We start from the raw sequence: 17,270 nt of genomic DNA on the forward strand, positions 1-17,270 counted from the left end.
TAATGTTGTCCCTGAGTGCTTTGTTCCCTGACAGCAATGCTGCATTCCTGTCAGCTGGAACGGAGACTGCAGTGAGTGAAAACACAGGTCTCAGGTCAGTAGCCATACGAGCTTCTGAGAGAGTCAGTGGTGACCCTGTGATGGTCAAAGCTTTATTTCACACTGATTTAGGTCTGGAGAAATCACGTCTGACAGGATTGTTAACCCCTATATGTGTGATCATAAATACACTCACACACACTGCTGTCACAAAGCTTTATGGTTAGTGTGACTACACAAAACATCACTGAATGATGGGAAGGATGATTAAGCAATTTATTCTTTATGGCCCCTACTTATTTTCTCAAGGTTATTCCAATGCTTGTCTCTTTCTCTACCTCTTTTTCTTCCCACCCTTTAATTTCATCTTTCATCGTCCCTGCATGTAAATCAAATCTCTCCAGCAAATGTATCACACAAACTGGCAAGTGGAGGAGACACTGGACAGACTAATTAAAATATCACATGACTCCGCATTTCTTGTGGTTTTAAAATAAGGATTACTGTTCTATAGGGCTGTGAATCTTTGGCAAGGCAGCGATTCAATTCGATTACGATTCATAGGTTTTCGATTCGATTCAAGAACGATTTTTGCAAATTTAGAACGATTCAATTTGATTAGATTCACAATTAAATTCGATTCGATTCGATTATAACGATTCGATTCTGCATTCTTTAAGTGCATTCACAGGATTATTTAAATGCTTCTACTAAATTCTTTAAATGCTTAGCAAGGGGGCAAATTACAGTAGCATTTATGGTTAGAGAACCATAGGTTAGAAAAACAAAACAAAAAACCTTTTGTCCATTGTTAAATGCTAGTTTAATGATGCGACATGTCATATGTAAAAATGTATGTAAGCCAAGTTTTTAAAAAAGAGCTTAAAGAGTGTTATGTATAAGCTAACATTTTGTCACACCAGGGGCATAGCCATAATTTCAGAAGTGACAGAAATGTCAAATACAATCATTTTATGTATGTAGCCTATATAATAATAATTATTATTATTATTATTATTATTTTTACAAGGAATTATCTTCTTTTTTAATTACTTTTAATTAGCTGTAATAAATCAAATACACTGCTGGACAATAATCAATCATTTGTAATCGATATTTTTTTCCTAATGGCAATTTTATGATTGTTTTATTATATACTAGGCTACATTTAATTAGCAATTATTTAAATTTTCTGCACAGAATAGAAAATATACTTTATAGTTTCTGTACTGTAATAAATATAAATTAGCACTGCATCATTCATAAATTGTTTGTGTTTTTTTTTTAGTTTCATCAGTTCATTCTGCTTTTATTCAGTTTAGCTGCAGATATAGCCTGGCACGTCTATGAGAGCGAGATCGCTTCTCTTTCAGTGTGAAAACGTCTTCATCTCCATTTAACTTTTCCTCTCCATCAGCGAATGATTATGAGAAAAAACGCGCCAGATGTCTGTTTGCTAATGAAACAAACGCTACTTTCATGCATCTGATTATAAGATAAATCTCGCGCTCTTATTTCAAGGTCTCTCTAAGGTCTTTAAAATGCTGTAAATTTTAAAAGTTTCCTTCGTATATTCGGTTCATCCGCATTGTTTAAAAACATTTATCATTCAATGGATCTGTGCGTATGATTTAGACACTTACATTTCTGCTCCGTCCATGCAATAAATACAGCTGTCGACGGCTCCGGTAACTCCGTCGGTAAGATGCAGAGAGCCATTGACAAACTACAGAAAAGTAAAACTATCACGTTAGCATTACTGGCCACGAGTCCTATAGATCACACGTCAGCTGCGTCAGAGACGAATGGAGCGTGAGCGTAATCCTGTGACAGTCTCATCAGGCGGTAAACAGTGGAGCGCGTGAAAGACAGATAAGAGGCACGTTTCACGAACACTCTTCAAGGTCTCCATTAATTCGTGCGTGTAGTAATTTAATGTGTATACATTTTGAAAGCATTGAATCGCTATAGAAATCCCGATTCATTCGATTCTTAGTATTTTGAATCGATTGCTGTTCAAGATCGGGGCGATTCACGATTCAAAAATCATGTTTCAAGATCGATGCATATGAATCGACAGGGTTTGTAATCGATGCATAGAGAAAACGAGTGAATCGTTACACCCCTACTGTACTACAAACCTGCACACATGCACCATCCACAAGTGAGATGATATTTATGTTTTTAAAATTGCTCTGTGAAAATTCATCAGAATATATGCTTTTGTGTTCCACAAAAGTCAGTCATACAGATGTTTGTGTGAATTATTCCTAAAATCCTTGACACACTTACAGAATATTGTATTCAATTAAATCACTGTGATTCCAGAAGTTTCAAACTGCACCACTATACCACAGTTTTTATGCCAGTCGTATCCTTTTATTTTGTTGTATTTATCCGTCACAGCCCAGTCCGTGAAAATATTGTCTGACATTTAACCGGTCCTTGGCACTAAAAAGGTTGGGGACCGCTGGTATGAAGCACACAATGGTAATGAGAGGGTGCACTTCCAACCAAAAAACGAAACAAAAAAAAATTTAGTGCAGCGCCCCCCCAGTCATTTTGTGCCCTAGGCAACTGCCTATGTCTGAGGAGGCCCTGAGGAGTGAGGACCTTGGCCTGTAAGGCCGGGAATTCCAGCTCATAAAACCATTGAAAATGCGGATGGCGAGGCCAAGCTGGCCACTTCACAAATATCTTCAATGGACACACCACTGGACCACGATGAGGTGATGCCCCTAGTCGAGTGGGCCTGTTCCAATGGGGCATTGGGGCATACACAGGAAGAGTATGTTAGTGATATGGTGTCTAATATCCATTCAGAGAATCTTTGCTTCGTGACCAGGTGCCCTTTAGAGCGGTTACCAAAGCGGACAAAGAGTTGTTCCGACTACCTATAGGGGGCGGAATCCTCAATATAGATTCTCAGAACTCTGACTGGGCAGAGCAGAGATATCTCACTGTTCTCTTCATAGGGAGGAAGCATGGTGAACATAAAGACATGTGCTCTGAACGGGCCCTTCAGGGCCCTCAGCACCATGAGCAAATCCCATGAAGGGACGGTAGAGGGACGAGGAGGATTCAGCCTCCTGCCACCTCTTAGAAAGCAGATGACCACGACTCAGCTATGAACAGCTGAGTCAGCTCTGATAACCACAGCTGGTTCATCTAAAAGGGGGCCAAAAGGAAACCTTGTGTTTCTGTTCCCTTTATCGCCTGATTACCTGTGGGATCAAAGTGATCAGGGGAAAAGCATAAAGGAGGTTGGGCCAATCGGGGGCCAATGCATCCTTGGTTTCTAAGAAATAAACTCGGCAGTGAGAGTTGTCTTCTGAGACAAAGAGGTCGACCTCGGCCTTGCCAAAGATCTCCCAGATCCTCTGAACCATTTGCAGATGGAGTGTCCACTCCCATGAGGGGACATTGCTCCTTGATAACATGTCTGTTCCTAGGATCAATTTGCCTGATATATGTGCTGCCCTCAGTGAGGTCTGAAGAGATGATTCAAGGAGAGGCCTCCCTGGCAATTTATGTAGGACACCACATACATGTTGTCTAATCAGATTAGCACATGGTGTCCTTTTAGGACTGGCAGGAAGAACAGACAGGCTCAACATATTGCTAGCATCTACAGGCAGTTGAAGTGGAAGCCCTTTTTCTGCCTTCGACCAGTTCCCAAAAGGTGCCGTGCCTTTGCACAGCACCCGCCAACCTGAGTTGGAGATGTCAGTCGTGGCTACTGTCCTTCTGCAAGCCATCCCCATGGCCACACCCTGTTCCATCCACTGGGAATTCGTCAGAGGCGGACGCATTTCTCTCCCACTCCTCCCCTTGTCTTCCTTGCTTAGTCTCTAGTCTCGTCTATACTGAGAGACTCTCTCTGCACTGCTCTCCAAAACTGGAAAACATGGATTTGATCTGGTCTCTCAATGCAATTGAAACCATCTTCTCAATGAGAAGCTTGGGTTCGGGGGAACCAGACTGCCCTGCTGGAACATTCGCAGCTGGATACACGATGGATGCATGGGAGAGGTGGCAGGTCATGTGTCTGGCTGCTTTTTCCATGGAGGACACTGAAGACATCTACCTATTCGGAACCATGATAACAGGTATTCTGCTGTTAGGACTAGGCTTTGCCCTGGGATATCGAAGAATTCAGAAAACGGGAACATTTGTCCAAAGCCTCACAAGGCTGCCCGTCATGATTTGGAGACCAGAATAGACAAGAGAGTGACCGTGAAATTGGAATGCGGCTACTCGCCCCAAGACCAAACAATTGGAATCTTATCTTCTTTCGGCTCCCTCTACCAGCATGCCAAGGTTGGAATGTTGAAATAACAACTCCCCCGAAGGTGCACTGCAGCGAGACGCTCTTGCGTTCCTCCCCCCACTCCACAGACACCTGTTGATTGTTGACTTTGTCTAGGACCTGACCAAGGCTGTCTCCATGGCAACTTGCGGTGAGGCTATCACAATCTGCAGACTGAGGCACTTAGATTTGAATGGCAGATCTCCAGGCCTACAAATACACAAACTCTTACATACATACACACACACACACACACACACACACACACACTAATATACAGATTTACTTATATACCCCCCCCCCCCCCCCCAGTTTTTCCTGTTCTCACACTGTACTCCCAGTAGAAGCATAGTCTGGGTGTTGTTTTTTTTCTCCTCACTTTCCTAATGTTACGCTGTATTTCTTCCTCAATTCCTTGTCTTCCTGTCCTCTCTACCCCCTTGTCATATTGCATGTATATATGTATGGATAAGTTGATGGCTAATTTTGCTGGTACTTGTGACTAGTGACAATAAACTACTTCTACTATTATATGAAGCAGACCCAACTATAGCACTGGTCGATGCTGCTGCCATGAGGCTCAGCTTCCTCTGAAACACTTTGAGGGAGTGAGTGGAACCAATCTTGAAGGAGGTTGCCAGTCTCCATTTAGCCAGAGCCCAATCTGGCATGACTACAGCTCTCATTTGGACTGAGTGGAAAATTGTTTCCAGAAATGGTATTTTCTGGCTGGGGAACGATGTGCTCTTGGCAAAATTGACCCTGAGACCCAGGCACTACAGGTGGCTAAGGGGGAGAATCCTGTTTTAAATTAATTCTGCCTCTGTCTGGGCCAGAAGGAGCCAGTCGTCAATGTAGTTGAGAATGTGGTTTCCCATCTGTCTCCGAGGGGAGAGAGCCACGTCACTTCATAAAAGTGCAGTGGGCCAGAAGTATGCATCCAGCGAAAAGAATCAGTCTCTTGAGGGAATTTGCACAAAGATCGGTTTCAGTGTATTCATCCTGAAAGATCTTTTCATGAGGGTGTGATTCAGGGGGCTGAGATCAAGGATGGGCCGGAGGCCACAATTTTTTTGGTGTGGGACGAGGCAGTAGCGGCTTTGGAATCCTGACTCGCTCTGAGCTGCGTGAGCAATTTCTACGTCTTATAATGCCAGCAAATTCATCACCTTGTGAATCGTGAGTATTCGAGAAAATTGCAGTGAATAACCCCATTTTGTCTCCAACACCCAGTTTGGCACTACAGCGATGGCCTGTCATGTTTCAGCCCATGAGACAAGGGTTTGGATTAAATTGAGAGGCTGGTCGCCATATGGGAACCCCACACTCAAAAGGGGAAGTTTGCTTTCCCCGAAAATGCTTCGCTAGATTTAATGCTCTCATGGCAGAGCAGTCAGCTCCCATGCGCGCTGCCTCAGAGTTGGCATGGCAAAGGTGTCCAATTTGAAGCTGTCAGTGATAATAATCATAGTGACAGCATTCTCTTTTAATCTGCCTAAAAAAAGATCAATCCACTCCTATAAGAGGAGCTTTGATGATCTTTATGTGTAAACACCCTGACAGATAAAAGGGGAGGGGTAGGGCAATCTTTATCCAAGTAGACGAGCTGCGAGCAAAGCAGAGTAAGACATGAACTCTCATAGTAAGAGCAGTCTGTCTCAGCAGAGCAGCCTCAGCATGGGTGTGACCCAGGTGAGAAGCACGGTTAAAACAAAGCTGTCAGCAATATGAATTATTGGTGACAGGGTTCTGCTCCAAACTGCCCAGGAGGATTGAGCAGCTTGACAATAAGGGGCAGTGATCCTCACACTGGCAGATCAAAAAGCTGCATGGAGAGTGACTAATACCCGCAGTTTTGCTGTTTCTACCTCCGAGTAAATGGGAGGAGAGAAACACAAGAGCTGGGGAGGCAGGGATCACAAATTCAAAGCTGCGCGCGTTTTGCTTTGATTTGTCTGGGATGATTAAGCTGCTCGTATAACGAGATGCACTGATCCTCCTGTGTAACACATACTGGCAGATTAAGCACGCACAATGTGCATCAAGGATTGCTCAAGTCTGATCGTTCAACCACCATTCTGTTCGCTACATCCTCCGATGGTAACTGGGAGCAGAGCAACATGAGCTAAGGGGGGGGCACCTTCCGCGAACGAACAGGGCCAGACTGCTTTCTTGATAAAAGCAGCCTGTCTGTGACCACAGCCATAGTGACACACACACACAAATTTGAAGCTGACAGTGGTCGCATCTGCTCCGATCTACTTTGAAGGATAGAGCCAAGCATGGGGGTACAGTGCTGGCAAGTGTTCACTCAGAACCGGTTGCTTAGCTCCCTGACTCTGTTGTTTCTCACGCCGAGGCTCGCTGAGAGAGGAGAAACGCGAGAACAGAGCATGTGCAAGTGGAGAAAAGAAAAAATTCATACTCGGATGAGCATTCCATATCAGTGAGCGAGCAGTCTCTGCATGGGGTCTACCCAGACAGATGACATTCTCATTGCTCTTCTGCATGGTGCAGGTTTCCCTGCATGGGCCACACTCACACAATGCCGCTAGAATTTGCTCTTTTAGGGCTTACCTGCTAGAAATAAGCTCTTTCAGAATTACCGGAGGCTGGCATGGGAAAACGTACTAGAACTGCTGTGTCACTGTAGAGGCGGAGAATAAAGTCAGCTGTGCTGAGAGATCTCGATTCCATCTGCGAAGGCATATTCATCAGCGAGTGGCTTCGGATCAGCATAGAGACATAGTTGTTGCAGAAGGAGAAGAAATCTGAGAACCCTGTGGCAAACGGCCACTTAAATAGCCCAAGCGCCCTACCCATTATGGCGGGCTTTGGCAGGCTTGGTGGGCTTTGTCACCATAGGCTCATGCAGCTCCGCTGCCTAGCCATTGGTTTTTTTTTTTAATACACTGCACGAACTACTAGCAGTGCAGTTTCACTGCGTGAATGAAAAAGGTTTCAGTTCAGGAGTAAAAAAGTCTCTTTCCCATCTAGCAAGGCGCAGTACAAGGTTAGTATCAAAGGGAAACTCTGGTTGCAGTGTTATCGTGTAGACCGTGAAACAGGACCTCTTTGGCTTGTGACGTCAGAGCCAGCGCTGTTATCTTCGCCTACTTGAAACTTTTCTTCTGATTGGCCTACATGGCTTTACAGTTGAGATTATATCACCACCTGTTGGTTTGGCATGCTCTTGACAGTGCATAATAGCATGGGTTTGCATTTTCATGTGGAAAGAGATTTTTTTTTTTTACTAAATAAGGAAAAACTCTGTTTATAAAAATCCCTGTCTATGTGTAGACATGGCCTAAATATAATTTTTTGTTTTATTTTAGATTAGAATAAATGCTTTATTTTAGTTTCGCATTAGAATATTTTAGAAGATTAATAATAATTTACTGATTTTAATACTTTTATGCGAGCCCTCTTGATAGTGCCGTTTGATAACCACTGCTGTAAATAACTTTCTTACAAAAAAATCTGTTAGCATTATAAATGTTGTACAAATGTGGATCTAATTGTTTTGTTAAGGGGAAAAATGTATCAGGTGTCCATCATGTAAGAATCAACTGAATCAACCACTTAATTTTTAAACACTTCTTTCATAGTTTGTCCTATAGAGGGTTAAAAATGGACACTACAAACTTGTGTGTGTGAAGAACAGACAACCAGGCTGGGTTGTGCAGCAGAGTCCTCATTTTCTCTTTCATCACACAAACACACACACACTCTAGCCACTATAATGTCAGCTCTCTCATATGCTATGATACAGATTCCACACTTCAGTTTGGCTACATCCATCACTGAAACACACACACAAATAACACCTACTACATTCACATACCATGTAATCTCATGCCTGAAACCCAAAGCTGAACTGGGCTGAGAGGTTAGATGTCTCATTGCTTTGATTCATGCCTGCAACAGTCGTGGGAGGAAATACATTTCATTCCTTAAGAAAAAAAAAACTACACACATCTGACACACATTTCCTTGAAACTACAGTATGAATAATTAGTCATACAACATTATACACACAGTATGATGATTATTTGTACACATATACATGCAAACATCTTACTATTCAGTGTTCATTTCCGAATAGCATTCTTCCTGCCCTGGTGCATTCACATTTCCTCTGCTGCCACTGGATGAAATTATAGGACAGATCTGGAAGTACACACACACACACGTACACACACACTCCATCCATTAACTCCAAACTCATCAGCCAAAATATCACCAGGACCATTTTGTACATAGCAATAACATTTTCATCTTCTGCTCAGCCTTCCTTTTACTGATGCTAATATTGGCCTACCTTAGCAGTGTGGGAATTAAATGCAGAGAGAAGTGATGCAGGCTGAGCCATCAGGGTTTAGATGTCAGAGGAGATGGACGGAGGAATGAATTTAAAAAAGAAGAATTTTCTCCTGAAGTAAAGCATTGCAGGCCTGTGGTTAAGAGACTGTACACATCTGACTGGCAGAGCACCTCCAGAAACAAGGGATGAACAGGATGAACTTTTAAATAAAGTGTATATATGTGCATTAGAGTCCAAATATTAAGCCTTACACTCCACTGAAAAAAGTAAAATAAAATTACCATGGTTCCTTTATAAGTGCCCTGGGATTACCTTTTTTTTTTTTTTTTGGACATATCAATCAATCAATCAATCACCTTTATTTATATATTGCTTTAAACAAAATACATTGCGCCAAAGCACTGAACAACATTCATTTGGAAAACAGTGTCTCAATAATGCAAAATGATAGTTAAAGGCAGTTCATCATTGAATTCATTGATGTCATCTCTGTTCAGTTGAAATAGTGTCTGTTTTAATTTGCAATCAAGTCAACGATATCGCTGTAGATGAAGTGACCCCAACTAAGCAAGCCAGAGGTGACAGCGGCAAGGAACCGAAACTCCATCGGTGACAGAATGGAGAAAAAAACCTTGGGAGAAACCAGGCTCAGTTGGGGGGCCAGTTCTCCTCTGACCAGACGAAACCAGTAGTTCAATTCCAGGCTGCAGCAAAGTCAGATTGTGCAGAAGAATCATCTGTTTCCTGTGGTCTTGTCCTGGTGCTCCTCTGAGACAAGGTCTTTACAGGGGATCTGTATCTGGGGCTCTAGTTGTCCTGGTCTCCGCTGTCTTTCAGGGCAGTAGAGGTCCTTTCTAGGTGCTGATCCACCATCTGGTCTGGATACGTACTGGATCCGGGTGACTGCAGTGACCCTCTGATCTGGACACAGACTGGATCTGGTGGCCACGGTGACCTCGGAACAAGAGAGAAACAGACAAATATTAGCGTAGATGCCATTCTTCTAATGATGTAGAAAGTACGGTGTTATGTGAAGTGTTCCGGTTCCAGTTTACCTAATTAATGCAGCCTAAAAATCCTTTAACGGATTTGGATATTAAAAGCATATTAGTATGTTATGTGTATGCCAGGTTAAAGAGATGGGTCTTTAATCTAGATTTAAACTGCAAGAGTGTGTCTACCTCCCGAACAATGTTAGGTAGGTTATTCCAGAGTTTAGGCGCCAAATAGGAAAAGGATCTGCCGCCCGCAGTTGATTTTGATATTCTAGGTATTATCAAATTGCCTGAGTTTTGAGAACGTAGCGGACGTAGAGGAGTATAATGTAAAAGGAGCTCATTCAAATACTGAGGTGCTAAACCATTCAGGGCTTTATAAGTAATAAGCAATATTTTAAAATCTATACGATGTTTGATAGGGAGCCAGTGCAGTGTGGACAGGACCGGGCTAATATGGTCATACTTCCTGGTTCTAGTAAGAACTCTTGCTGCTGCATTTTGGACTAGCTGTAGTTTGTTTACCAAGCGTGCAGAACAACCACCCAATAAAGCATTACAGTAGTCTAACCTTGAAGTCATAAATGCATGGATTAACATTTCTGCATTTGACATTGAGAGCATAGGCCGTAATTTAGATATATTTTTGAGATGGAAAAATGCAGTTTTACAAATGCTAGAAACGTGGCTTTCTAAGGAAAGATTGCGATCAAGTAGCACACCTAGGTTCCTAACTGATGACGAAGAATTGACAGAGCAACCATCAAGTCTTAGACAGTGTTCTAGGTTATTACAAGTAGAGTTTTTAGGCCCTATGATTAACACCTCTGTTTTTTCTGAATTTAGCAGTAAGAAATTACTCGTCAAATATAGAGCTGCGTATCATCAGCATAACAGTGAAAGCTAACACCATGTTTCCTGATGATATCTCCCAAGGGTAACATATAAAGCGTGAAGAGTAGCGGCCCTAGAACTGAGCCTTGAGGTACTCCATACTGCACTTGTGATCGATATGATACATCTTCATTCACTGCTACGAACTGATGGCGGTCATATAAGTACGATTTAAACCATGCTAATGCACTTCCACTGATGCCAACAAAGTGTTCAAGTCTATGCAAAAGAATGTTGTGGTCAATTGTGTCAAACGCAGCACTAAGATCCAATAAAACTAATAGAGAGATACACCCACGATCAGATGATAAGAGCAGATCATTTGTAACTCTAAGGAGAGCAGTTTCAGTACTATGATACGGTCTAAATCCTGACTGGAAATCCTCACATATACCATTTTTCTCTAAGAAGGAATATAATTGTGAGGATACCACCTTTTCTAGTATCTTGGACAGAAAAGGGAGATTCGAGATTGGTCTATAATTAACTAGTTCTCTGGGGTCAAGTTGTGGCTTTTTTATGAGAGGCTTAATAACAGCCAGTTTGAAGGTTTTGGGGACATGTCCTAATAACAATGAGGAATAAATAATAGTCAGAAGAGGACCTATGACTTCTGGAAGCACCTCTTTTAAGAGCTTAGATGGTATAGGGTCTAACATACATGTTGTAAGTTTAGATGATTTAACAAGTTTATACAATTCTTCCTCTCCTATAGTAGAGAATGAGTGGAACTGTTCCTCAGGGGGTCTATAGTGCACTGTCTGATGCGAAACTGTAGCTGACGGCTGAATGGTTGCAATTTTATCTCTAATAGTATCGATTTTAGAAGTAAAGTAGTTCATAAAGTCATTACTGCTGTGGTGTTGGGAAATGTCAACACTTGTTGAGGCTTTATTTTTCGTTAATTTAGCCACTGTATTGAATAAATACCTGGGGTTATGTTTGTTTTCTTCTAAAAGAGAAGAAAAGTAATCAGATCTAGCAGTTTTTAATGCTTTTCGGTAGGATATGCTACTTTCCCGCCAAGCAATACGAAATACCTCTAGTTTTGTTTTCCTCCAGCTGCGCTCCATTTTTCGGGCTGCTCTCTTTAGGGTGCGAGTATGCTCATTATACCATGGTGTCAAACTGTTTTCCTTAACCTTTCTTAAGCGTAAAGGAGCAACTGTATTTAAAGTGCTAGAAAAGAGAGAGTCCATAGTTTCTGTTACATCATCAAGTTGTTCTGAGGTTTTGGATATGCTAAGTAATTCGGATACATCAGGAAGATAACTTAAAAAGCTGTCTTTTGTGGTAGAAGTGATGGTTCTTCGATACTTGTAACAAGAAGTAGAATTTACAATTTTGGCTATATGAAGTTTACACAGAACTAAATAATGATCTGAGATATCATCACTTGGCTGAATAATTTCAACACTATCAACATCAATTCCATGTGACAGTATTAAATCTAGTAAGACTATTTGCCATATTTCTAGACAGAAGAGTGGCGCCACCCCAGGAGGGATGAAGACCATCTCTTTTAAACAGGTCAGGTCTGCCCCAAAAGCTCGTCCAATTGTCTATATAACCTATGTTATTCTGTGGGCACCACTTAGACATCCAGCCATTGAGTGATGACAATCTGCTATGCAACTCATCACCACGGTAAGCAGGGAGGGGACCAGAGCATATTACAGTGTCTGACATCGTGCTTGCAAGTTCACACACCTCTTTAAAGTTATTTTTAGTGATCTCCGACTGGCGAAGTCGAACATCATTAGCGCCGGCATGAATAACAATCTTACTGTATTTACGTTTAGCATTAGCCAGCACTTTTAAATTTGCCAAGATGTCAGGCGCTCTGGCTCCCGGTAAACATTTGACTATGGTGGCTGGTGTCTCTATATTCACGTTCCGTACAATAGAATCGCCAATAACTAGAGCACTTTCATCAGGTTTCTCAGTGGGTGCATCACTGAGTGGGGAGAACCTGTTTAATGTTTTGATCGGAACAGAAGAGCGGTGTTTTGACCCACGACTACGCTGCCTCACCGTCACCCAGTTGCCCTGCTGCAGGGGCTCTGCTGGAACCGGACAATGTACAGGAATCCCTGAGCTAGACGCATCCAAAGCCATATCTAGAGCCCTAACATTCTTACTGTCCTCAATTAAAGTTTGGATGCGTGTCTCTAATTCTGAAATCTTCTCTGTCAGCCTAACTGTTTCCCTGCATTTATCACATGTGAATCCCTCATCAGCGACAGAGATAGATAAACTGTACATGTGGCAAGAGGTGCAAATAACAATTGTAGGAGAAGCCATTACTCACCGTGCTTGATGAAATATTCTTACTGCGGTTGTTTGATGAACTTATGGAAAACTGCCCATATAACATGATATAACATGATAAAACTATGATATTCTTGGTTTTCTTTTTATATGGAATGGTTATGTCATGTTAATACTATGCATACACAGCTAAGTGTTGTGAGAGCACCCCTGGGTGAATTTCTAATAGCAAATTTCCTCCTAAAAAGAGTAATTTCACTAAATAACTTAATGGGTGAAACTCTGTGTGTCGGCAAACATTCCTTTCCATCTGTGTTCTCCTGATTGCGAGATTCACATCTCTCCTAATGGCTCGCATGAGTTCTGTATTCAGTGTTTGGGCTAAGCTCATGCTGATACAGCATTTGTAGATGATTCATGTCTTGTTTGTGAGGACATCGAAATAAGCGAGTTGCGCTCGCGGTATCTTAGAAAAGATCCCGACTGCTTCCTGCCTTGGTCCTTCTACTTCGAGGTATGAGCAGAGATGTGCTTCAGGGGAGAACTAATGAAAGCCAGAGTAGTTCTATTGGGGGATTCCCTGTTGACCTCTCATTCCTCTCACACTTTGTTTCTTCCGGTTGACCTGCTAAATGAGCTTGAGAGCTTGTCTCAGGGCAAGTTTAATCTCTCAATTGCCGCTCACAAAGAGGATGAGCGGTCTCTTGCTGCATCGGAAAATGGGCTTGAACCATCAGAAGCTGATACCTCAACTAAGCAAGCTTTTGTGGAGGCTGAGTTTCTGTCTGAAGGACGAGACAGCAGCCAATATTTGCTTGTCACCAGTGACAGCCCTCTGCGATCAATGCCAAGGCCCCGCAACAGCCTGGGCCTGAAGTCAAGGTCATTCAATGACATAGCACTCACACTCACCTTATTAGCAGGGCACCAAGCACCCTCATAAGTTTACAAGGTGCTCCTGATGCAGGGGACCCAGGGAGGAGGGACAATCTGATCAGTTCAGATCCACTTCTGTTTGGGGGACAGGAGGTGGATTCGGCTTCACACCGACCATCTGTCATTGGCAGATATCCACCACCTGGTTACCTTGAGGTGAAGGGTGCAATAGAGCTTGTCCACCCTAGCAGAGGTGAAGTGGGGGTGTTACAACCCTTACTTCATTGTATCTAAGAAGGATGGGGGCCTTGGTCCAATCCTGCATCTGAGTGTGGCTCAATTGATCTGAATTGGCTCAAGCTCACATTCAGAATGTTGACCCTCAAACACATGCTAACATGTCTCAGAAACCAAAATTGGTTTGTGGCAGTAGACCTGAAGTACTCATACTTTCCGAGACTCAGACCATTCTATGCTTTGCTTTGCCCAATGATTGGCTAATCCTAGCTCACTCGTGAGAATTAGTTTGCACTCACAGGTCATTCATCACCTAGCCCTACTGGGACTTCAGGTCAACTGAGAAAAGAGAAAACTTTGCAGAGCAGAACTCTTTTCTTGGTATAAAACTGGACTCTGACAGTATGACTGCACACCCCTCGGAGGTTTGTGCTCAGTCAGTACTGAAATGCTTGACGGCTCTCAGGCACAAAACCGTGGTCCCTGGGTGACCTCAGTCGTGTAGTGGATCTTCTCTCACAACTGGTCACACTCCAAGGTGAGTGTAGGCTTCTCTCCCAGATGGTTCAGCTGAATTGGAATCATATTGGTCAGGCACAGGAGGACCTGTTGCCTTGCCGGAATCCACTAATCACCAGTTGACTTAGGTTCCCTCAGTATGGACGCACTGGCTCACAGCAGGAAAGGGGTTACTCAATGCAATTTTTCCCAGTAGCCTCATTGCACAGATGCTATGCAAAGTCAGGGAGGACAGGGGACAATTCCTGTTTGTGGACCCTTGTTGGCTCAACAGGAATTGGTTCTCAAAGCTTGGGCTCCTGGCATCGGCCCCTCTCTGGCAAATTCCTTTGAGGAGGGACTTACTCTCCCGGGGAAGGGCACAATCTGGAACCCGCTACCAGATATCTGGAACCTCTGGTCCCTGGATGCGAACAGGAGGATTTCAGAGACCTTTCACCCACTGCGGTAAATACTTTTATCCAGCCCACTCTATGAGGTGGCTATTTGACCTGAAACTGTTCTTTACATGATCTTGTGATGTTCTTTCCAGGGGAAGGACCCTCAGAAATGTGGCATCGGATAGGTGTTCTCCTTCCTCCAAGGAGGCCTGAACATGCACCTGCCTAACTTGTATGTTCCTGTGATTTTGGCAAACCACGATAGCAAAGAAGGCAGATCGGTAGCAAGCACAATCAGATTCCTCAGAGGCACCCAGAGGTTGAACCCTTCAAGGCCATGCCTCATCCCCTCTTGAGATCTCACTGTGGTCTAACAGGCCTTACAGATAGATTAAGATTGAGCCCCTTTTGAGTCATTTGAGTTCAGCGCCCTTGATATGAAGATGGCCCTCCTGACTGCGCTTACCTGACTGCGCTTACCCCCACTGTCAAGAGGGTGGGGGATTAGGTGGTGACTTTGCAAGCTATCTGGTCCCTACGTTGCCCACTGGGAGTGAGGGCTCACTCAAACAGGGGTATGGCTGCCATTAGCAGCCTTGGCAAATGGTGGCTCTCTAGCAGATAACCGTAGAATTATTGTGGGCGGTATATGCTCTCATTCAGTCCAGCTCAGGTTCCTTCTCATGAACTTGATTTAGCAAAGCTCACTGTCACTGTCCCGATGTTCACTCCCAAGACTTTTCCGCCATTCTTATTACTGGAAAGTATTAACTATGGGAAAAGGCTCTAGCTGAGTCCTCCTATGGTGACTCTATGTTTGGCAATTGTGGCATTTAGTATAGGGACCCCTAGTGTCATCACTCGACACAAATGACAGAAAGGTAACATCTTGGTTACATATGATAACCCTGTTTCCCTGATGGAGGGATGTTGTGACTTTCGTGCTACAACTCCGAACTGCCTCTGAGTGGATTGAGATGCTTCTCGACTCCTCAGAACAGAACAGAACGAGTAGATGCTACTCTAACCTATTTATACCCAGATATCCAGGCCGTGGACAGCTATGCAAATTCTGCACACCCAGTTTCATCAGCCTTTTCTCAAAGATGTCAGAGGTGTTTGGACTCCCAAGAGCAACCCCTGGTGTCATCACGTGACACAATCTTTCTGTTCCCTCCATCAGGAAATGAAGGTTACCATGTGTAACTGTTTTTTGTTTTTTTTGTTTTTTATGCACCTGCACAAGAGTTAATGAAATTGGCACATGGAATATGGTAATTCACATTTAAAACATGACCACGGATTTTTGATACACTGCCATTCAAAAGTTTGGGGCCTATAATATTTATTTTCTTATTGTTGTTGTTTTTGAAAGACTTGAAAAATAACAGTTTTCTATCTGAATATATTTTAAAGTATAATTTATTCTTGTGATGGCAAAGCTGAATTTTCAGAAGTCATTACTTTAGTCTTCCATGTCACATGGACTTTCAGAAATCATTCCAATATGCTGATCTGATGCTCAAGAAAAATCTATTATCAATGTTGAAAACAGCTGTGCTACTTAATATTTTTGTTGACACGCAATACTTTTTCCCCGATTCTTTGCTGAATATAAAGTTAGTTTGTAACAGTTTACATAACTTGTAACATTATAAATATCTTGTATAAATGTTATTAGTCACTTTTGATCAATTTAATGTTTCCTAGTGACCCTAAAATTGATAAGGTAGTGTACAGTTACAACTTGGATTTTCTTAGACATGTACCATGGTAACTCAGTGCTATCCTTTGTATTCATATAGTATTCCACCATGGTACATGAAATTAGGGGTGTGCCGGTTTCAGAATTGGTGATGACGGTTATGACGTGAGTCAAATGTGACGGTTCATAACATAACCGTCGGGGGGGGGGGGGTTAACTCCGTGTCAGCGCGCGCTCTGATCGGTAAAGGGGCAGAGATTTCAGACCTCCATTTATTAAGGAGATCGGTCACAAAACTCATCATCCGAGCCAACGTTTTTTGAGCAAATTTCAAAGCCGCACCCGCCCTCCATCCGCTGATTGTTTTGCGGTCTATGGCCATGCAATGCTATGCTGATGCGAGTCGCAAAAAAAATGCCTTTGTCTGTTCTAGAAAGGATGCAGCAAAGATATTTAATGCTAATGTATGAGGCATAGGCCTACGCTGAGTTTCATTTGCGATGAGATGCGCTCTAGTGCAGTGCAAGTGAACGCGGCGCGCTGGTGCTTCCATGTCGGTTATCATTGTCTGCTATATTTGCTTTTTATTTATTAAAATACACGCAATTGGTTGATGAAACATTTATTAAAATTAAGACAAAATTTTTACAAAACGAAATTCGTTTTTAAGAAAGGTTTTCTACAAAGCAAAATTTTATGAAGTGGTAAATATCATGTCTGA

The 17,270-nt window shown here is 42.7% G+C and overlaps 1 protein-coding gene across 4 annotated transcripts in view; it reads right to left on the reverse strand.

Moving 5' to 3' along the window:
• LOC113044184 (kelch-like protein 5) overlaps positions 1-17,270 on the reverse strand; it is an 82,722-nt gene that overhangs the window by 56,277 nt on the left and 9,175 nt on the right. The window contains exons 2-3 of one of the 4 annotated variants that reach the window (XM_026203896.1): positions 8,430-8,518; positions 8,193-8,266 (exon numbers count right to left, since the gene is read on the reverse strand). The exons of 1 other annotated variant lie outside the window; for it this stretch is intronic. In XM_026203896.1, coding sequence (XP_026059681.1) covers positions 8,193-8,251 — 59 coding nt within the window. In that variant the 5' untranslated portion in view covers positions 8,252-8,266; positions 8,430-8,518. Of the gene's footprint in view, positions 1-8,192; positions 8,267-8,429; positions 8,996-17,270 lie in introns of those variants that run through there. 2 more of the 4 variants (XM_026203897.1, XM_026203899.1) reach the window with 2 other exon arrangements.

The sequence above is a fragment of the Carassius auratus genome, chromosome 26, assembly GCF_003368295.1.
Source record: "Carassius auratus strain Wakin chromosome 26, ASM336829v1, whole genome shotgun sequence".
NCBI classification, from domain to species: Eukaryota; Metazoa; Chordata; class Actinopteri; order Cypriniformes; family Cyprinidae; genus Carassius; species Carassius auratus.